This window comes from Rhinolophus ferrumequinum, chromosome 21 (genome assembly GCF_004115265.2).
Source record: "Rhinolophus ferrumequinum isolate MPI-CBG mRhiFer1 chromosome 21, mRhiFer1_v1.p, whole genome shotgun sequence".
Lineage (NCBI taxonomy): Eukaryota > Metazoa > Chordata > Mammalia > Chiroptera > Rhinolophidae > Rhinolophus > Rhinolophus ferrumequinum.
The window spans coordinates 51,165,901-51,186,812 of record NC_046304.1 but is presented as its reverse complement, the minus strand read 5'-3'; the positions used below and the strand labels follow the sequence as shown (position 1 = coordinate 51,186,812).

At 56.3% G+C, this 20,912-nt stretch overlaps 2 protein-coding genes across 3 annotated transcripts; one reads left to right on the top strand and one right to left on the bottom strand.

Annotated features, from left to right (window-relative positions):
- Positions 1 to 2,734: 2,734 nt before the first annotated feature.
- On the bottom strand, positions 2,735 to 3,650 carry PRCD (photoreceptor disc component). The gene is made up of 2 exons (XM_033089759.1): positions 3,055 to 3,650; positions 2,735 to 2,807 (listed from the first exon to the last, which is right to left on the bottom strand). Exons 1-2 carry the CDS (start codon positions 3,126 to 3,128, stop codon positions 2,735 to 2,737), a joined length of 147 nt encoding a protein of 48 aa, XP_032945650.1. The 5' UTR covers positions 3,129 to 3,650.
- Positions 3,651 to 5,688: 2,038 nt separating this feature from the next.
- On the top strand, positions 5,689 to 15,016 carry CYGB (cytoglobin). Of its 2 annotated transcripts, none has more exons than XM_033089751.1 (4): positions 5,689 to 5,951; positions 10,619 to 10,850; positions 11,168 to 11,341; positions 13,692 to 15,016. In XM_033089751.1, exons 1-3 carry the CDS (start codon positions 5,809 to 5,811, stop codon positions 11,333 to 11,335), a joined length of 543 nt encoding a protein of 180 aa, XP_032945642.1. In that variant the 5' UTR covers positions 5,689 to 5,808; the 3' UTR covers positions 11,336 to 11,341; positions 13,692 to 15,016. The 2 variants fall into 2 exon arrangements, with proteins under 2 accessions (XP_032945642.1, XP_032945641.1); XM_033089750.1 differs by having other exon boundaries at positions 5,690 to 5,951; positions 11,168 to 11,331.
- Positions 15,017 to 20,912: the final 5,896 nt, after the last annotated feature.

Sequence of the window (20,912 nt, the reverse complement as noted above, 5' to 3'; positions counted from 1 at the left end):
AGATTCAGAGGCGCCTCAGGGACTCGGAGGAAGGGAGCCTGTCCCAGAGCCCTGAGCTTCTCTGCCCCTCTTGCCATCCTGACAGGCCTGGCCTCAGGAGCCCCCCAGCCAGGGCTTGATCCAGGGGCTGAAAGGGAGGAGTCTCCCTTCTCAGCTGCTGCTTTTCTTCATCCTCCCTCTCACTGCTGCTGCTGCTGCTTCTACCACAGGATCCCCCTGGGGAAGGGGGCAAACCAGGACTTGAGCTGACGCAGAAAACCAAACCACATGGGCACTTTCTGCCATGCCCAGGCGGGGGCTTGCACTGCAGAGTGGACGGTCCAGAGACTGCCTGTCCCTTAGAAATCCCCTAGCACTGCACTCAGGCCCCCAGCATGACCACCACTCATCCCCAAGCCTAGAAAAACGCTTTCAAGATCTCCCGTGTTGCTCTAACAATGACCTGTTGCCCCCCTGCCGCGAACCTAACAGGCTCAAGGTAAGAACTGATGGAATGAGTCCACCCTCCTGGTATCAGCCTCCACTGATGACTGCAGAGCTGAAGGTGGCCTGCTCTATGCCCACGTGGACAGGCCTTGCATGTTCTTCTTCCCTGGCCCCAGCCCTGCCCTCTGCCCTCCAGGGCTTGCGGCCCTGGCCTACCTGCCTCTGCCAGCTGGTTCCAGTTCCTGAGGAGGTGAGGCCTTACTTCAGGCGCGCTTTCTCCCTAAACAGAGAAAAGTGTGGGAGTCAGAGGATTGGACGGAATGACCTTCCCACTTTTCTGGCCTTTCTTTTCCTCACACCCCATGCCCCACTTCCTCACACCTCACACCCCACTATTGAGCGGCAGAATCACCCGAGAAACCAGTTGAAATTTACAACTGTGGAACTGGAGAGTAGAAATTTCACCCTTTTTGCCACCCTGGGCCAGCCCTCCGCGACTGCCACCATCAGCGGGAGGTGTTAGATGTTAGGCCAAGTTTTCCAGTTCACTAGTTCCCAAGGAGTTAATAGGCAACTGCTTCCTTCTGGCTAGGCCACACACCAGGCCAGGCCTGGCCAGATGGTCCCAAAGTTGGCCTTTCCTCTCCTGATAGGAGGTCCAGGCCCATTTCATGTAGAGGAGACGGACTGCCCAAAGTCCGGGACCTATCAGTGCCACGTCACCCACAAACTGGGGGGATGACCTTGAGCAAGTAATTTAGGTCTCCCTGTCCCTCAGTTTCTTCTACCATCAACGAAGTGGAAACACTTGTCCTGCCAACCCTCTGAGGCTACTGAGACTTCCAAGTGAGTTAATAGATGAGAAATCTCTAGGGAAGCATAAAGCACTGATCAGTACAAGATAACGACAAGAGAATAGCTAGCATTTATTGAGCAGTTACTCTGTGCCAAGCGCTTCCTAACAGTTAATTAAACCTCACAGAAACCTCACCACTCTGTTATTAATCCCAGCTTACACAAAAATAAAAAGATTACATAAGTTGCCCAACGTATCTCAGTTGGCAAGAGAAGAGCCAGAATTTAAACTCTGCCCAATTCCAGACCCCAACTCAACAGTGAGGACCAGTCAGCACTTGCCAGCCTCCTGTGCATGAAGCCCAGTGATGGTCATTTTGTTTATGTCCACCCATTTCATCAGTAGTAGTAATTAGATCAGCTACCCTAGATGTCGGGGAGGGTTTCACAGAAACGTCTTTGTTTCCCACCCATGCCTAGGAATTCCGGGTGGGCCTTCTGACATTTGGGACCTGGGAAAATCAGGGACCAAGACATAGAGAAAGACTCAAGTTTTCTCAGCTTGCCGGTCTCCACTCATCTCAGGGGCACTTTACAGGCAGGTTCCACAGCCTGAAAGAGACATGGGGGTGCACAGACACGCATGCATGCTGTGTCAGCCATTCGAACCCTTTGGGGAGACACCCTCCTTCCAAGGGCCCTGGAATCTATGAGCATTATGCTTTTTGTTTCACCAGGAGGGAGAGAAGCTAGGGGCTAATAGCCGCTTCTGCAGGTGAGAATGTCATTCTTCAGAGAGGTCTCCCACACTAGGTGGGTCCATAGGCACAAAAGACATTTCCAACAGTATGTTCTTAATAAATGCTGGTTGATTTTTTAATGTTTTCTTGGGCATAGGAGCCCCTATCATCAAAGGACGCTGATCACCCAGGGAAGGAAAAGTCCGGAAGTTCCCCAAACTTTACCCCTTGTGCAGGCCACATGACCAGCCTAGGGAAGAGTTAACTTTCTGGCCACCGGAGACAGCGTCCTGCCCGCAGGGGCTGCCCAGCCAATGACACTCAGTGCTGATGATGTCATGCTGCTCCTGCGCCTTCTATTGGGGACTGGACAGCCAATCATTCAGGCAGTGGAGTCTCTGAGGCTGGGAGGAGGCAGTGGGAGAGGGAGGGGGAAGGGAAGGCAAGCAAAGCCATGCAGAGCTGCTTCTGCCTCATCCCTCTCTCCACTCCCCCAAAGCCTTCTGCAGAAAGGACTCTGGGGACCACCCTGCACTCTCGGACAAGCAAAGCAAAGCAAAGCAGCTCTGGTCCACAGGAGAGGCTGGGAGCTCCCATCCCCAACTGGCGAAAACAGACATTGAGCCTGCCCACCAGGCAAAGAGGAAACAGGGGGGCCAGGTGCCAGAATAGAGTGCGTGCGCACACCCATGTACACCCCCAGGCGTGGACAGGGACGGGACGGGCAGCCTCCATGGCAGCACTCTCCCTCCTCCACCCCAGACTCTTCTGCCTTACCTGCCTGGGGGCTCGGAGTCTGTCTCCAAGGTGCTGCCCAAAACTGCCCCATCTACTCCACTGGGCTCTCTGCGGGAGGGAAGAACAGGCAGGAAGAGCTGTGGGCCAGACCCCAGACTCCCTCTCCTGCTTCTGGGCAGGACCTAGTCACATTGGCCAGTGTCTCTGAAGAGCTCCAAGTCCCCTACTCTGAGGGGGCACCTCTGGGGATTCCTTGCAAATCCCTTCAGCCTCCTTGGAGGGCCAGGCAGCTCTGTGTAGCCCAGCCAAGCAGTTTCTCCCCCCTCCCCAGCCCATGGCCCCGTCAGTTCCTCACGGATGGACCCGGTTGGCGAATCGTCGGCGACAGAGCATAGCCAAGGTGCTGAGCAGGAAGAGGGTGGTACACATGGCTCATCTGCCCCATCCCCTCCCAGGCGGAGTCTGCGGAGGACGGCCAAGATGGCCCTGCCAGCTCCCCAAGCCACTGCTGTGTCCTAAGGTTCCTGCTGGTGCTGGATTAGGAGGCTCAAGCTGATTAGTGGGGTCGGTATACCTGACCTTGCGAAGATGACCGGTTAACCTCACTGGGCCCAGCTTGTCCCTCAGTGCCAGGTAAATCGACCTGTCTATTCTGGATGTAGATATGACTGAGACGTGGGCCTGGCCTCGACGGGTGTGTAGTCCAGACAAACACACTGGCAAGTTCAACAATGACAACAGTAGAGTGATTTAGGCCGTTAAAGGTACCTACAGGACACTTTGGGACTTGCAAGCATCAGGGGAAGCTTCAAAGGGGAGTTGGGGGCATCTGCATTGCCAGCTGCTCAAGGAAGGATGGGCCCTCAGACAGACTCTGCCAGGGCTGCAGACCACAAAAGCCAAAGCGCAGGGCACGTTCCAGCAGCTGGAAGTTGAGTGGCAGCAGGGCAATGACGTCACAGGCGAGGCATCAGGAGGGGAGGAATAGTGAAGCCAGGAAGACAAGGGAGCCAGGGAGTGAGGGGCTGGCTAAGTGGTTCAGTGCTTCCCTCTGGTCAGCCCTCTCCAAACGTTTCTGATCAACTCCCCTCCTCAGTAAGAGGCAGAATTTCAGTGTGCACTCACGAAGTAGATCGAAGCATCGGCTTATACATATATACTATGCTACTGTGCAAATACAACCCTGTCCCATAGACATATGTAGAACTTGTAAAGGATGAAATAGAAATAAATAGAGAAAAGATTTCTTCTACTTGCACGTCCTGGTGGAACTTCTTGGGCAGCCATGTGGAAGGCCACCTCCCAGGTTTTGGGAAACTATCAGAGGAGTTTAGAGAGGTGGCCCGGGGCAATGCTCAGACTCAGCCCAGGCAGAGCACCGAGGCACCGAGGCACCGAGGCAATGGCAAGGGGGACCAAAGTGAGGACCTGGGTCTGAGAGTGATGCAAGGAACTGAACCCACCCTCTCTCCTCCATCCCCCTCCAAGGCCCCAAAAGAAGGCTAGATTTTCCTTCCCTCGGCCAAGATGGAGGTAGTGTCAAGAGGCCACCAGCCCAGGATTCCAGTAAGGCACCTGAATCCTGAGCCCCAAGGAGGGCCAGAGCTGGGACTGCCTGCGCCTGGCATCTCGATTCTGAAATATGGATTTTTAAGTAAACACATAAACCAAAGCTGAAGAGAAGAGCCAACCTCTTGCGATATTTGAGCAGTGGGACACAAAGGCTTGAGCAAGGAAGCCCTAGGGAGAGGTGGACATACCTGCAGTGTGCCACTGTTTCAGACGCTGCAGCGGGACCTGGCATCAGGCTTCCCCTGGGAGTCAGAGGTGGGGCCTGGCTGTCCCAGGACTGAGCACCTGCTTGCAGAGTGGGAACCGGTGGCTCTCAGAAGTGCGGTCCCCACCTCTGATCCAATAGTATATTTACATCTCCCAGAGAGGAGCCACCAAGACAAGACCCCCTCCCTAACAGGGGCCTTGGTGGCTGAGCTGTCTCCAGTGGCCTGGGCCTCCCCAACACTTCCTGGCCCTCCCAGGTCTGTTTTGCCCAGCCCTGCTGTCTCTCCGGACTGCGCTCCCCCGGTCCCAGAATTCCGGGCAGCGCCTGGTTGTTGCCGGCCTGTGTCATTACTTAGACACCCAGGGACTTCTTTCCCACGCCGAGGGTGTGCACCAAAGGGCTGGGGGTGCTGGTCGGAAGGAAAGGGAGCGCAGGCCTCTGGCGCCCAAGTTTGAAAGCGGTGCCCCATCCCGCAGCGGTGGATTCCACTAAGGTACTGGAGCGGGGAGACTCCAGCAGGGAGACGACCCAGTCCTAACCTTCCAGGGGTCCGGAACTCCGGGAGAGGCGCCGCAACACCCAGCGGCTGGTTCAGGAGAGGCCAGGAGCCAGCGGGAGCTCAGCTCCGACCGCCGCGCCGCCAGAGGGGCTCGCGTATACCCGCTCCGGCCGGCGGCCACACCGCTAATGCCTGGGACTGTTATGACTTTGAGTCAGTTCCCCGCCGCGTGAAGGGTGCACACACACACACGCGCGTCCCAATATCGCTCGCAGCGTGAACCGAGACGCGGTGCCCCCAGACTTGCACCCAGCTGGGTGCACTCCTGTGCGACCCGCACCGCCCCGCGCCGCGTGACCGCCCCTCCTCCCGGGACCCCCCAGCACAGCCGCCACACCCACGCCCCAGCCCCGCCCCGCGGTCAAACTCCGTGGGGTCCTTGCGGGCGGGCGGGCTAGCGCCAGCCGCGTTGTCCCCACCCTGCCCTGCCTTCACCTTGCAGGAATTGGCTCACGGACACCGGGTTGGGGGTTTGGAGCGGATTTGTTTTTTTTAACATTTTTCCATCAGACCACATCCCCGCCCCCCGCTCGCGGTCCCCCGCCCCCTGCACATATATCCTGCGCGCAGACAGGCGCGCACACACACACACACACAAACACACACCCGGCGCACACAGACAGACACGCTCCCTCCCTCCGGCGCGCTCTACCCCTCGCCCTCCCGCCCGCCCGCCCGCCCGCCGCACACGCAGCCGCCCCGGCTCCCGGCGCCCAGCGCTCCGCTCTCCGCCGCCGCCGAGCGAAGCCGGGCTGGGCTTGGTGCTGCTCATGGAGAAAGTGCCGGGCGAGATGGAGATTGAGCGCAGGGAGCGGAGCGAGGAGCTGTCCGAGGCGGAGAGGAAGGCGGTGCAGGCTACGTGGGCCCGGCTCTATGCCAACTGCGAGGACGTGGGGGTGGCCATCCTGGTGAGGTAGGTGTCGCCCCAGCCCCGCCGGGCCCGGGGGAGGGAGGGTGGCAGCGGCTCCGGGCAGGAGCGGGCTCGGCCAGGGTCCGAGCTCCGGCGCCACCTCCCCAGCTGCGAATGGGGCCGCGGCCGGCGGGATGCGTTCAGCCAGGGGTGCCTTGGGTGGGCGAAACCCTGGCTGAGCCCTGCCTGGCTCTGGGTGCCGGACTCACCAAAAACTAGGAACCACATGCAGAAGGAGGGTACCTCTGTCCCCCTCCTCTCCTGGCCTCAGAACTCCAAGCTCCGCCAGTCATGCCTTCCTCATCAATGACCCCAGCCACCCGCCACCGTTATGGATACACATTTTAACAGCCTTTCAAAGGGGAGCTTCAGTGGGGGCTCCCCATTTTAGAGAAGGGAAAACTGAGGCTCAGCCCAGAAGGGGGACAAAGAGGAGCAGAGCCCTCTTTCCAGCTCAACCCCTTGAAAGAATTCAAGCCTCTTGGAAGAACAGTGCAAAGGACGAGAAAATAGAGGACAGAAGGAACAGAGGCTGAGGTCCAGTTTTCCCAGCAGGCCCTTCCTGACCTTAGGGAGTGGGCCAGCAGGGAGCTTCCAGGTGAGGCACAGGTGAACGGAGGAGCAAGCAGTCCCCGAGGATACATCCCTACTGAATTCGTGGAGGGAAGGGGAGAAGCTACAGGAGACAAGGCCCCACCCTGAACCCACCACCTGGGGAGGAAAGGCCACATGTCTTTGGCTCAGGGGTCATGCAGGCACCGCATGGCCTGGAGGAACCCACGTACACAGTGACAGTGTTGTTCACACACCCACAGACAGGTGCACACACCATTCCTACACAGTAGTGTCCCCAAGCCCTTAAGCCGTTAACTGATTGTAGCTACAGATCTGTACTTACTTCCCACACGTGCTGGGCCCTGGGGGTGGTGGCAGAGGGGACCCAGACTACACTCACCTCCAACCCGTGTCCGTGGCAGAGAGAAGCGGTCAAATCTAGGACAGAGCAGGCCAGTCTTATTTGAAGATGGTGTGAGACCTCATGGAAAGGACAGATGAAGCGCACGCCTGTCTCCCCGTCTCTGGCTCCTCTTTCTCCCCCACACTGTCTCCCTTCTGCCTCCCCCAAGCCTGGGATCTACCCAGCTCCATATTGATATGCCCTGATTCCAACTTAGAAACAGATTTTGGGGGAAAAAGAGCAAGAGGCACTCTTGGGGAGCTGGAGGAAGCTTCCTGAGGAAGGGGCAGCTATTTCGGCCCCTCGCGGGGTGGGGGGGGTGGGGGGTGGGGGGGTGGAAAAGCTAAGAGGGGATTTCAAGAGCTCGAAGACATCAGCCCTCTGGACACGCAGATCCCATGTGCGAACAACTGCACGAGCACACGGTGGGTGGGTCGTGGAGTCCGCAGTGGGCCAGACAGCCTCCCTGGAGGGCAGCTCTCAGCTGTGTGCAAGCTCGGCTGCCCACCAGGCCTCAGGATGCATAGGACACACCCAGGGGTCACCAAAAGGAAATGAGGCAGAGTCCCCGGGATGGACCTTGGAGGTTCTCTGTGCCCACCCCCACCTTGTCATTTGCCAGTGAGAGCTTATATGGGATGTGTCTAAGATCCAGCTTCTGGGGTATCACCCCAACTCCCCAGGAATGGGGGCCTACAGAGAAAGGAACTGAACACTGAGGGCTGCTCTGGCAAGGTTTTCTTTCTCTCACTGTACCCCTCTAGTGTCCCATTCCTGACTCTTTGAAGGGCCGGGACTGGGATGGGGGAGGTGTTTGCCAAAGTGCTCAGAGCTCAGAGGGAGCCTCGCAGTTAATGTGAGGAGGCCTCGCCTGCTGATCACCCCGTGCCACACTTCACCTGACCCCACTCTGTGTGGACTGGCACCCAGCCCAGCCCAGCCCAGCCCAGCCCTGGCCCGGTGCTGGCTCAGATCCTTCCTACCAGCCCCAGGTCCCACCAGCCTTCCTTCCCTTTTGTTCTTCCTCCTGCTCTCTGCCCCAGGACCTGGACATTTGGGGTGGGGGGGGAGTGGGTGTTAACACGGGGCAAGGGCAAGACTGATGAGCTTCTCAGGTATCCTGGAGCCTCCCCCCCAGATCCTATGCCCCTCCGTTTTGTCACAACCCCTCCTATCTTTCCACTCCCCTCCACAAGGACAGACCCCAGTGAGAGCCTGAGACACTAGCCCTCTGACCATCACTGTCGCCTCCTTCGTCCCCACTGGGCTGAGGCCAGGTGTATCCTACAGCCTTCACCCCACCCCAGGAGTTATCAGCCACAATGCTGGTGGTGGTGGAGGTGCTCCTGCGGGTCTGACCCCACACCTCCATACCCTGCCCGGGAGGACAGGGAGGGCACTCCCATGCTCTAAGGCCTAGTTCAGGCTCTCCTGGAAGCCTAGAGGCCTCTGGGAGCTGAGAAACCCCGCAAGGCTGGCTGGTGAGGCTTCTCCCTGGCAGCACGGGACTGGATGGGGAGGCTTAGGAGTAAACACGCAGGGGCTGGGGTGAGGGAGCAGAGCACGTGGCCCCTAGATGTCCCTGGCCCAGAAGAGGGGCTCCCTGGGACTGTCATTCCTCAGGGCGCTGGATGTTGAGGCAGGAGACTTATCTCGGTCCCAGGCCACAACACTCCCCCACACCCCTCGCTGCAGTCTCTCAGAGGCAGTATGGGAAAACTGTCAGGGGAAACTGTCAAAGCAGGGATTGCCAGGCTCTTTCCTGGCCCTGCCACCAACTCCACCAACTTCACTGGGCAACCTAGGGCATCAATTCCTAATCCAGAAGGTGGGGATAAAATAGTGCCAACATCAGGAGGGTATTGCAAGGATTAATGAGATCCCATAGTAAATGCTCAATAAGTATTCCCTTATCAGTAAGACAGATGTGATACCTGTTTAGCCGTGGCAATGAAACGAATAACAGGAGGTGCTTGGCACATTGTAACACACCCGGCAAATAGAAACCATCATTTTTATTACAGTGTAAACCCCCCAGAGTCTGAGGTCCTCACTTAAGTCCAAATCGGGTTTTTCACATTTGTCCTTCATTTTAATGCTTCTCCAGAAAAATCCAATGTATTTTCAGACTCTTTGCCTCTGATCAGCATATCTGTGAAGCGGCAAGAGGGAGGGACTCCTCTCACACTTTTGCAGACAGGAGGTTGTGAAGTTGTTTGCCCAAGGTCACACTAGGCCTCCAAAAGGTGCCCTCCCGGGTTTCCACATGGACGGTGTCCTGGTCACTCCCCTGCCATCAGCAGCTGCGCCGGCAGGGATGGCCTGGGCCAGACGCTCTCTCTGCATCTGTTCCAGCTCTCAAGTCTGAGCCTTGACCTCTGGCCAAAGGGTGGTTTTGGCAAATTATCAGCTCTCTAAGCACAAAGGGGGACACTCCAAAATATGAAATTATCTAACAAACAGGTCTAAGACATTCCATAGATTTTCTGAGGCTTCAGTGAAGTTACGTAAGTTCTGATCGAGTCTGTGGATGTACCTCCCATGGTGACCAGCCCCAGTTGTCAGAGTCATCCTGCAGATGCAGGTCCCCAGGCCAGGGTGGCAGGTCATAGGGTGCGTGAGACCCTGGTTCTGCCCTTGGGCTGTGGGACCCGGTAAATGGTGGCAGGGAACCCACTGACGGCCTTGAGGGGAAAGCAGTAGCCTTGGGCGAATGTGGACATGATGTTGGAGAAATGGGTGTGGACATGTCTGTGGGTGGATAGTTTGTAAGAAGCCTGGAATGCCAGGTCGAGGACTTTTGACTTTGTCCGGTAAACAGCAGAGAGACACTGAATGTTTAAGCATGAGAGTGATGTAATGAAAATGACATTGGGGAGGGCGGGGTAGACAACTTCTGATAAATGGAGAAGTGAGGGGCTAGAGCTAGAAAGACCTGGGGTCTGCTCCAAGAAGTACACAGGCTTGTTGGAGAGGTGAGATGTTCGGCCGTGAAGTAATTTCAGAACCACGCCAGGCAGGCAAAATCAATCACTATCTTTAATTAAATCAATCACTAAATCAATATTTACTGCAGGCTGAGGAGGGAGGTAGGAGAGTGAAAAGGGGAGAGACGGAGCTGGAAGGAGAAGGACTGAGTGTCATTTCTTCCCTTGGAGGCTGGGGGACTTGAGCTAAGTCACTCCCGATTTACTTTGTTTGCAAAGCACTCGAACTTGATCATAATAAAGGCTGGCATTTCCTGAGCCCGATGCTGTTTCTCATTTCCTCACAATCCACAAGATAGGAACAAGGATGCCCATTTCATGGATGAGGAAACCGAGGCTCAGGGAAGTTAAATAACTTTCCCAAGGTCACATTGGCTCTTGATTCCATAACTAAAGCTCTTACCCTCTCAGCTGTGATAGGAGCTGGCCTTGTAGGATGCATAGGGTTTGGAAAGTAGGGAAGAAGCAAGGAAGGCAGAGTACGGGGAGATGAAGCTGCCAGCCTGAGCAAGTCAGGCAGATAGAAATGGCTGGGACCTGGGTAGGGGGCTGCGTGTAAGCCAGCTGGGCCAGAAGAGGGGCTGTGTTTGAGGGACAGCTCTCGTGGCGGTGAAAACAGTTCCTGGGTGAGTCCTGCTTCTCCCAGCCCTGGACCCTGCACCCTCCGTGTCCTGGCCGCCTTCAGGCAGCCCCGGCTCCAGCACCCACCCCTTCCTGTCTGCCAGGTTCTTTGTGAACTTCCCATCAGCCAAGCAGTACTTCAGTCAGTTCAAGCACATGGAGGAGCCCCTGGAAATGGAGAGGAGCCCCCAGCTGCGGAAGCATGCCTGCCGGGTCATGGGGGCCCTCAATACTGTTGTTGAGAACCTGCATGATCCCGAGAAGGTGTCCTCCGTGCTCGCCCTGGTGGGCAAAGCCCACGCCCTCAAGCACAAGGTGGAACCCGTGTACTTCAAGGTATGTCACCCTACCGTCTACCCTGCTTGCTTCAGAGCACCCCAGGGCCAACTCGCCACCTGCAGCCTCTGGGAGGGCTCCCCGGAGCAGCAGAGGTGACCACCCAGCTTCTTCCCTAGGCTGGGCTGTGACAGAGAGGGGCAGCAGGATGGGGGCTGGGTCTTGAGGGTGTCTGGTTCCCAAAGCTGCCAGGCTATTGTGTCACGAATAATCTCCTCAGCCAAACACCAGGTAGAAAAGGTGCTAGGGGCTGCGGGGATGTGTGTGGGGAGCAGCGTGTCCAGACATTTACTCCCCCTTCTTCCCTTTGCCCCCAGATCCTCTCTGGGGTCATTCTGGAGGTGATCGCTGAGGAATTTGCCAATGACTTCCCGCCCGAGACGCAGAGAGCCTGGACCAAGCTGCGCGGCCTCATCTACAGCCATGTGACTGCTGCCTACAAGGAAGTGGGCTGGGTACAGCAGGTCCCCAACGCCACCACGTGAGGAGGGGTGAGGGTGGGCCGTGTTCTCCCCTGGTCTATCCCGGGGCCCAGGGGCTGACCGCTGGTCAGAAACACTTCCAGGAGCCTGGGACTGGGAACAGGCACAACAGGAAAAGGTCCCCTCAAGCCCAGGCCCCCTTCTCCCGTGAGCCCCAAACAAATTCTCCTCCTGGGGCAGAACAAATTCCCTTCTCCTAGAACGGGGTGTTCAGAGCACCCCAAGACAGCAGCTACCCCAGGCAGAGAGGCACAGAAGTTTCCTGGCAGGAAGGCTGGCTCCTGGGGCCCAGAGGCAGCCCGTGATTCCAGCCATTTCCTCCCTGGGCACCAGTCACATGGGGCTGTTTTCACCTAAGGCTGACAGGCGTTCTCTCCCACCTCTGCCTCAGCAAGGCCGGAGCCAGGAGAGTCACAAGGGCATGTACACGGGCCTGTACCGCCCAGGCCCACACAGGCCTGTGTGGGTGTCACTCTCACGCACACCAGCAGGGGTGTTTACTTCTGGGCTGACCCCAGAGGCTGGATTCCCAGTTCTGGGGTGAGGGCTCAGGAGATGGCTCGAGGAGGGTGGCCGACCTCAGTCACTCCAGCTGACTCGGAACACGAGGGGAGGGCTGGCCCCCAGACATGGCGGCTGGGAACACTCCGGCCTCCCTGGGCCCTCAGGCGGTGGCTGGCTCTGGGAGCTCAATGGAGGGGCGGAGGCAGGGCTGGAGTAGGAAGGAGGGCAAGGAGCGGAGGCGGGAATGAGAGGCAGGGGTCAGCCAGCAGCTCAGGACACGCGTTATGGAGAGACATTCCCAGCAGTTTCCCATGGAAAAGGCGGCGTCTCCTCCCTGGGATCAGAGCTGGCCCCAATCGCCAGACCTCCTGCTCACAGTCCTCCCTTATGGGGCCAGCTCCGAAGAGAAGGTCCCCTGAGGGCAGCCTGGGGAGGCCAGGCTTCCTGACCTTCCTGCTGCTGACCACACTGGCCCCAGCCTTCGCCTGCACTCTTCCCCGTAAGGCACCACCCCAGGAAAGCCGGAGTCCTCAGGAACTGCTGGCTACAGCCAGGCAGCAACTCCAGATGTGCACAGCTGGGCCCTGGCGTGCTCAGACCTGGGCAGATGGGAAGAAGGCAGGAGATTTTTACCTGCCTGAGGAGGCGCTGGCAGAGCCAGGAGAGCTGCTGGAAGCAGCCAGAGGGGCCAGGGAGGGGTCATTGGGGGAAAGGGGGCTTGCCCTCCCACGCCTCTCCCCAGGCAGGCTCTGCCGCCAAAGATGAGTTTGTTTACAGCCAGGAGACAAGACTTCCTGCTTCTAGAGAAAAGGACTTTTTTACAGGGGCCTAGAGGGACTGGAGAGAGAGAGCTGGCCAGCGTAAGCCCCAGTGAATCAGAAACAGATGGACACGTTTCCCGACACAAAGCCCTGTCCCCTCCCCTTACTTGCCCCAGCTGGACCCCTGGGACTTAACTCTCACCAATCTCCAAGCATTAGGAAACTGCCCCACTCTCCTCATCTGCCCAGTTCTGCTCCTTGCAGACTGAATGAAGATGGCTTCAGTGGGGCGTGGCCGGGCCCTGCTCCCACCTGGGCCTGGCCACCTAGGGTATGGGTTACCCTGGAGCTGGGAAGTCGTGGGGATTTTCCCCCTCATCCCTTTGCACAGTCTCCCTCTGGTCTTCTGAGCACATGGTTGTGGTCCCCAAGAAGGCGTATGTCCCTGGACCAGGGCCTGCAGATTCAACCTACTGCCAAGGTCCCAGGGGATTCAGAGGGTGGGAGGGAGTGACTGAGCAAGTTCTAGAAGGCCTCCATCCAACTCCTCTTATCAGGGAGTCAGTGGTGGGCCAGACGCCTCTGTTTATTGAGCTGTCTCTGCTTAAGGGTGTGTGTGCGTTTTTTTTGTGGGTGGGGGAGTGGGGAGGTGGGGCGTGGTGGTGAGTGCGAAGGGCTGTCTGTGGAAAGAAGGCCTATGGGTGGCCCACTGGGAACCCAGACAGGCCAAGCAGAGAGCGCTCACGTGTCAGAATCAATAGCAAAGAACTCACATTTGTACTGTTCTCTGCATTTTGTGAAACACTTGGCTTCACTCCATTCTCACAGAGCTGGGCAAGCCAGGCAGTCACATTTTAGAAAGATCCGGTGTTCAGATGGGCCAACTGACTTGCCTAAGGTCACACAGCAGGCTCCTAGCAGAAGGGAGACTCGAACTTGGGCCTAGTAGGCTGCTGTCAAGTGCACTGCGCTGGGTCTCAGCAGATGTGTCCTGCCTTGCCACCCCCTGGTCCCTCGCCCCTGTCCCCCAGCTTCCCTGGTCCCACTCTGTGCCCCTTGTAACCTGTTGCCTCTATTTCCTATCTTGTCCACAGCCCGCCGGCCACGCTGCCCTCTTCGGGGCCTTAGGGCCCCCTCTCTCCTCCCCCTTCCCTGGCAGCACCTTGAGCAGAAGGCCCAGTTCTGAAGACCGTCCTTGAGCCTCCATTTCTGGGTGCCAAGGAAGCCGGAGGAATCCCTGACTCGTCTTCCTGGAAAGAGGCCTCTGCCCCAGCCACAGTCCCCCTGGAGCCGCCAGGAGGTGGCACTGGCTGCCTGGATGCTGGCTCAGTAGGCGCTGGTGGCCTGTGGGGGTGGGGGGGCCCTTCCTCCTTGAAGAGCTGGGCCCACTCTTCTTAGCTTTTCTACTCACTGTTAGAGACCTAGCTGAGCAGCTGGCAGGAGTCGGGGACAGGTCTGTGAGTCACTGCGGGGGGGACACCAGCCCCGTTTCTGTCTGCCCGACCAGCATGCAGGTCTCCACATCACCTACGTAGAGTATTACGCACACATATCTACCATATATACAGATATATTCTCTATATGATCTCTATATAAATATATATACCTACATACATATCTATAACATATATGTGCGGGGCCCAGAGGTCACGTGAAGCCTCCATTCAGCTCACCTGCGCGTGGGGCAGGAAGGGGTCCTGGTCATGCTTCTGGGGAGAGAACAGTGTTCTGGCAGAAATGGGGGTCCCACAGCAGCACAGAGAGGATCTGGGTCCGCAGGAAGAGTTAGGGGGACCCAAGAGCCTGCGTGCGCAGGGTTGGGATGACGCAGCTTGCCAGCAAAGCCCAGCCTATTCTCTGACCAGTTCCCTACATTCCTCCTTTCCACTTCTAAACAAGAAGGATTTGGCTCTCCCCACCTTTACCCCCCACAAAAGGATGTGGCTCCCTGTCTTGCTCCAAAATGGGCAAGGGCAGACAGAGTGGCCCGAAGTTATGGATGGGATGGCTGTGCTGGGGGAGGGGCCGCGGTAAAGAACCTGGAATACCAGCCCCATCTGCCTTTGCCACTAAGACAACGCCCGGAGGGGGGACCCTGATGACAGGATCAGATGCCTCCATCTCATCCTGGAGCTCTGAGGGCCGATCGCCTTTCCTCCCCCGGCCCCTCCTGTCTGCTGGCTGGCAGTAGGTCCTCTTGATCATCTAGGTCAGAGTTGCTGGGGACTGCCCCTTATGTGTGCCCCTTGGTCACATGTATCGTCCTTAAGGATGTTTTGCTGCTGTGACTAGTGTGCCTGTGTCCCCTCCTGTCCCATCCGCGTGCAGCCATCCATATAACTGCCTGCCCTCCTTTTGTAGTTTCTGATGTTTGTAACCAGACCCAGCCTTGTCATTAAACAGACTCGTTCTTCCTGTGTCTGTTCACGCTCATTTGGTCTTTTCCTGCCATCTGCCCCTCGCCTCTGTCTCCCCTCCTTAGTTCAGGGCTCGGGCCTTTTCTTGAAAGCTCCCCGCCCTCCTGATAACCTGTGTCTCAGCCTTGGCTGGTCATGGACCCCTCTGAGTGGGGGCGTATGACTGCAGTGGGGCTCTGACCTGTTTAACCAGGAGTATAGGTCTGGAGACTAGAAGCTGGGCCTTCTGTGTATGTGTGGAGGTGGGGAGAGGCGGGGGCAGGAAGGGTGTCTATGCTTGTTTGAAAAAGTCAGAGGGCTTTGCTGCTCAAGTTACATGCAGTGGGTCAGCCCTTGGGTGTTTGAGAATTGCAAGTGTGCTCTTAACCTTAAATCCCAATATCTTCCCTGAGCTCTCAGCTCCTAAGCCCCCTTCCCAAGCCATCTATCCTGCACCCCACAGCCCAGCCCCCATGCACGATGGAGGCAGCAGTCAGCAGCATCAACTCCCTGAGGGGGGACCAGGAGGTCACCACTGCCGGGTGGGCTGCAGGAGAGGCAGGAAGCAGCCTCTGCCCCTTGGGAGGGCTCCCCGCTGCCTGGGAAGATTCAGCTGACACACAGGAAAAGTCTTGTCTCCCAGACTGTGAACTCCTTGAATGCTGTGCCTTCATCTCCTGGGCCTGGTACAGCAGAGGTACGCGATAGACATCCAGAGAATAAATAAACACCACTCTTAGAGAGCAAGACCAGTATGTGGGCCAAGAGTGAGCTGGGCAGAATGGAGAGGACAGCGTGGGCATGGCCTGTGAGGGAGGCCACGCGGCAAGGCAGAGCGCCAGGCGTGGAGTCAGACCAACTCCCAAAGCTGTGTGACCTTGGGCAAATCACTCAGGCTTTCTGAGCCACGGCCACCTCCAGCTGAAAGTAGGAGTGAACAAGAGGCCTGCTTTGCAAAACAGGTACCAGGAGGAGGAACAGGATGCATGCCCCAGAGCTGGGGACGTGGGGCTGCTCAGAGAGTGACTGTGGGCCCTCTGAAGCAGCCAGTGGAGAGAGGAGAGTGTGGACTGGGCCCAGAGCGATGAGTTTTGAGAGAGAAGGGGCAGAGATGGAAAGAGGAAGGGAGGTAAATGGACAGGGGCAAAGGAGGCAGAGGCAAAGGAAAGGGAGTGGAAGCAACCCAGGCGGTCTGTCAGGTCCTGGGCCTCACAGCCCCTGGGGAGCTGAAGCGAGTCAGAGGGGGTGGGGGCCCTGGGGCCACGGGGCCTGTGAGAGGAGATGGGCTGGTGCAGTGGTGGTGGTGGTGGTGGTGGTGGTGGTGGTGGTGGTGGTGGTGGTGGGACACAGGAAAAGTTTCTGGGAAGTAAGATTCCCCTCCCTAGTTTCACTTTAGTGGGCATGAGAGTGGTAAACGGGCCTCTGAGCCAGCTCAAACTGGAATCTTTCCGGAATTTGGCCCTTGAGAAAGGTTCTCCCCACTCCCCACCCCTTAGAAAGAGGCCTTTGCTAATTAGCGATTCCCCAGACCTGGGCTGGCACGCTGCTTGCCAGGCACGGGGAGGACACTAGGTCCAGTGGTGATGCTGGCTGGGGTTTTGTTTTGTGCTCCACACTCAGGGATAACCTTGTCATCGAAGAGCTGAGCAACTGGGTCAGCTCCCCCTGGCGTGTTCAGGCTGTGAGCGATGGGGTGTCAAGAATGGGGGTGCGAAGGCTGCCGCTCCTTGCAGACCAGGCGGTCCTGGCCGCGCGGCCCCACAGCGACCCCTGCTGGCCGTGGCGGGAACATCACCCGGCAAGCCTCAGCCTGTAGGGCAGGCGACGTGACCTTTCTACTTTCCTTCCTCTGGGAGCCCTACTTCACCCTCCTTGAAAGGAGATAGCACCACACCGGAGCCTGAGGCAAAAAGAAAAAAATGTGCGCTCCATGCATACTTATGAAAATATCCACCCGTATTTTGAGCCAAATGGAAAAATTTAATAAATGCTCTATTTAAAAAAGAAAAAAAGCGAATGTATAAAGCCCCAGGTTGCTCAGGCTGCTGGATGCATTAATAACACTTATAAACTCACTCAGTTGGCGACACAACAGCCACGCAGCGTCATTAAAACAAACAACAGCCTGTCTTTGTTGAAAGTTTTGACATTTTTGTTCATCATGGATATTTTTGTTTCAATGCAGACTTTAAAAAATATTCTATTTTAATACTTAATAGTGTTGAAATATTTCTCTTGATTACTGTACCCTTTCAATTTCGTGCCCCAGGCCAGGGCCTCACTCACCTCCCCCTATTCTTGGCCTTTTCCTGTCCTATTTTAGAAACCCCGGCTGGAAAACCCTCGTTTTTGATCTCAGGAAAGTCCCCTTTCACACTTACCAGGGCAATGGTTTTCATAATGGCTCATTTGATACCTTTAGCAAAAGAATCTGTCACACCTGGGTATGAGTTTGGACTTTGGCGTCCTTTAGGATTGGTGACACTGGATCAGAAGCTTTGGTGTCAGGGAACAGAGGCCCATTCAGGCTCCCAAAGTGAGGGGGCTGTAACCAGTAAAAGGACATGTTTGTGGATAAGGGAGTCAGGCCTCTGGGAATCAGGAAACATCACATGGCCCAGCTTCATAGGAAGGAGACCAGGTGCAGAGCTCAGAAGCCTGGGAACTGGTGGGTTAGGCGAGTGCCACTCCAGGCCCCAGCCTCTCCTGACTGTCGGGGGTGGGGGGTGCTGGGCACCCCCACCACAGCGTGCACAGTCAGCCCAGCTTCTCAGCCTTCCACTTCTCCCCACCACTGAGTAACCAGCTGTCAAACTCCACAGCAGAGAGATGCTGTTTGATCCCACCTTTCTCGGTGTCAGTGGGTAGACAAATCCACTGGCTGCTCTGGGTGAGGTGCCCACCTGGGGGCCAATCAGCTATGGCCATGCTGCTAGGGTACCAGCTCCGAGGGCCAATCTCAGTATTTTCTGGCAAAAACAGACACTCAGACAACTTCCTGTCAGCTTCAACTTCTTGGTCGTGGGGCTCTTTTTCTACCACACATGAACGCCCCCCGCCTCCACAGCAACCAGCTGGCAACTCCTATCGGCCCCACCCTCACGTCTGAACTTTGCTTCTATTGCCCTCCTTGCTTCAGGCCTAAGCCCTTAGTCATCTCCCTGCCTTCTCCAGTCCACCCTTCACATGGCCGCCAGCTCAGTCTACTGGGGACAAAGGCGACCCTGTTCCCATTCAAGAATCACAAAGACAGTCTGAGCTCCTCAGCCATTGGGGACCCACAATCTGGCACCAACGCTCTTCCCTCGTCCTATCTGGCAAGTCGGAATGATTTCATTCTCCGTCACTTTTTGACTTTCTCCAGCTTTGGGCCTTTGCTCACTCGCCCCCACGCGGAAGCAGCCCTCTTCCCCCCATCCCAGCTTCTCCACCTATTGAAATGGTGCCCCTTCCTCAAGTCTACCCCATGCCTCTCCTTGCCAGAACCTTCCTGGGTGAGCACTGTCCACACCTGGCTTTCCTCCCTGGGAGAGGTTTGAGAAGTGGCCTAACATCTTTACAAGCATGGCTTGGTGGCTGCAGGGGCCAGTGTGGCAGTGGGGAGAGGGTACAGGCTAAGACTGGGGGTAGCAGTGGAGGTGATGGGAGGCGATAGAGTCAGGACCTATTTTTGAAGTTGGTCCAACACAATATATTGGTAGATTGGATGATGGGGGTGAAAAAGAGGACAGTTGAGAATGACTGAAAGGTTTTTGGTCTGTTCAACTTGGCAAGTGGAGTGGCCAAGAGAAGAACAGGTTTTGGCAGGAAGAATATCAAGAGATGTGCTTTGTCCATGTGAAATGCATGATGATACTGTCAGATCTGGGACTTAAATTTGGGATTGGATGAGATCACTGGGTGGAGAGTGTGGGACGAGAAGAGAGGTGAGGCTGGAGCCCTGGAGTACTTGACCCCGAAGTCAGGGGTAAAGGGAGGGGCCAGGAAAGGGTCAAGAGGTCAGGCGATGGGACAAAAACCTAGAAGCTGCCAGGAGAGCTTTTCCTGGAGGCCTTAGAGGACTTGCCTGGGAAGCTGGGCCCTGGGGGAGACAGGAAAGGGAAATAGGAGAGCAGCCAGTCTGACTGCTTCTCAGTGAAGTAAGTATGAGTCAAGGTTATTACCTGAGAAGCGCGGGGTATGGGGTGCTGAGGGGGTTTGAGGTGAGCGGGGAAGGCTGGGAAAGTCTCAGAGCCCGGAAAAGTGAGTTTTCTAAGGAAAGGGGTAGAACGGAGAGGGAATAGCATGTGATTACTGAGCTGTGCGCCATGAACTTGAAGTGAGAGCAGTGTCTGCCCAGGGTGACTTTTCTCAAAGAAAAACTAGAGCTGGACAGCAGTTAAAATGTAAAAACCGAATTTAGTCAGGACTATTGCAATAGGGAAAAGACACCTCAGAGTAGAACAGGACTTGCTCGGACCCCAGCATGTGCAGCGTTTACAGCCAAGCTGGGTGGGGGCAGCGGATAAAAGCTTACTCAGAGGAAACATCAGGGGTAAGGGGGCTTGTGCCTAAACCAACCTAATAGGATTCATGCTGAAAGCCGGGCCCGGATGGGTCAGACATCACCCAGGGTGACGGTGGGGGATGAGGAACCCAATCGGGGATTCCAGCTAAACCAGATGAGCTGGATTCTTGCTAAATTGGACAATGCAGATGAATACGTTAGTCCCAAAGTCAGTCCTAGCGGAAGAGATCAGGGAGCGTGAGGAGAATTAGAGAACTTTGTCCCTTTCTCCCTCAGAGCACAGGGGAGCAGCGAGTTCTCGGGGGTGGGGTGGGGGCATGTCCTGAATGACAACAGGCCTAGCCCTGGGTCCTACACACAGACAGGGCACGTGGAAGGATGGAAGGGGAGACACTGCCCGGAGCCCATCCAGTCACACAGGGGCCTGAGGAACCCATCCATTTGTCCTGCCTCTCCTGGCCCTTTTCTGCAGCTGGGGTGGGACATGGGGACAAGGCAAATGGTGGGTAGAAGTTGAGGGACCTCCCAGGGCAGGTGGGGAAGTCAGCCCTTGAACTTGTCTAAGTCCAAAGACAGAACATACAATATTGTCAGTTGTTAAAAACAACAATTTTATGATGCAAAACCAAAAATCTTTAACTGCATTTCAGAAAATTTAGTAGTCACCCACAATCATCACCCTCATCCAATCTTCCAGATGTTTTCTGTACACATTAAAAATGTTATGATGCTTTAAATTTCTCTACATAGCTTTAAAAGTGGCATAGGGGTTTTATATGATTACAAAAGCAATATACGGTCACTGCAGGGAGTTTGGGGTGAAAATGGAAAACGCAAAGGAGGGATAAGAATCCCCTGTGACCCGTCCGAGCCGAGGTAACCACCAGTCAGATTTTGGTGTAAATACTAGCGGTCTTTCCCCGTGCACGCACGCATTACACTGGCATTATGTATTACGGTTTATATTACGTTGGGATCACGTGGTGCAAACTGGTTTCAGCGAGATTCCTTTGCTTGCAGGAAGAAGTCTGGAGCTTGCCGGAGTCCGCGGTTTATGTTGGGGTCACACAGGGACAGCAGTAGCAGGTGACTCCATGGAGGCACTTGTGTGCCTGACAGGTTCCCAAGGATTCCTGGCTGGCCCCCAGTTTGAAACCACCCAGGGACAGAGGCCACCGTCTCTCCCGGGCAACTGCAAAGCCTCCTCCTCAGTCTGCAGCTGCCACTCTCTCCCCTGCATTCTACTCTCCACTCAGCACCCAGAGGGGGCTTTTACAAATGAATCTAATCATACCGGCATCCTCCTGGCCCTATCAAAACCCTCCCACAGTTTCCCATGGGCACACTCAGACAGAATGCAGAGTCCTGGCCTGGCCCACCAACCAACCAGCAGGGTTTGGCCCAGGCCCCAG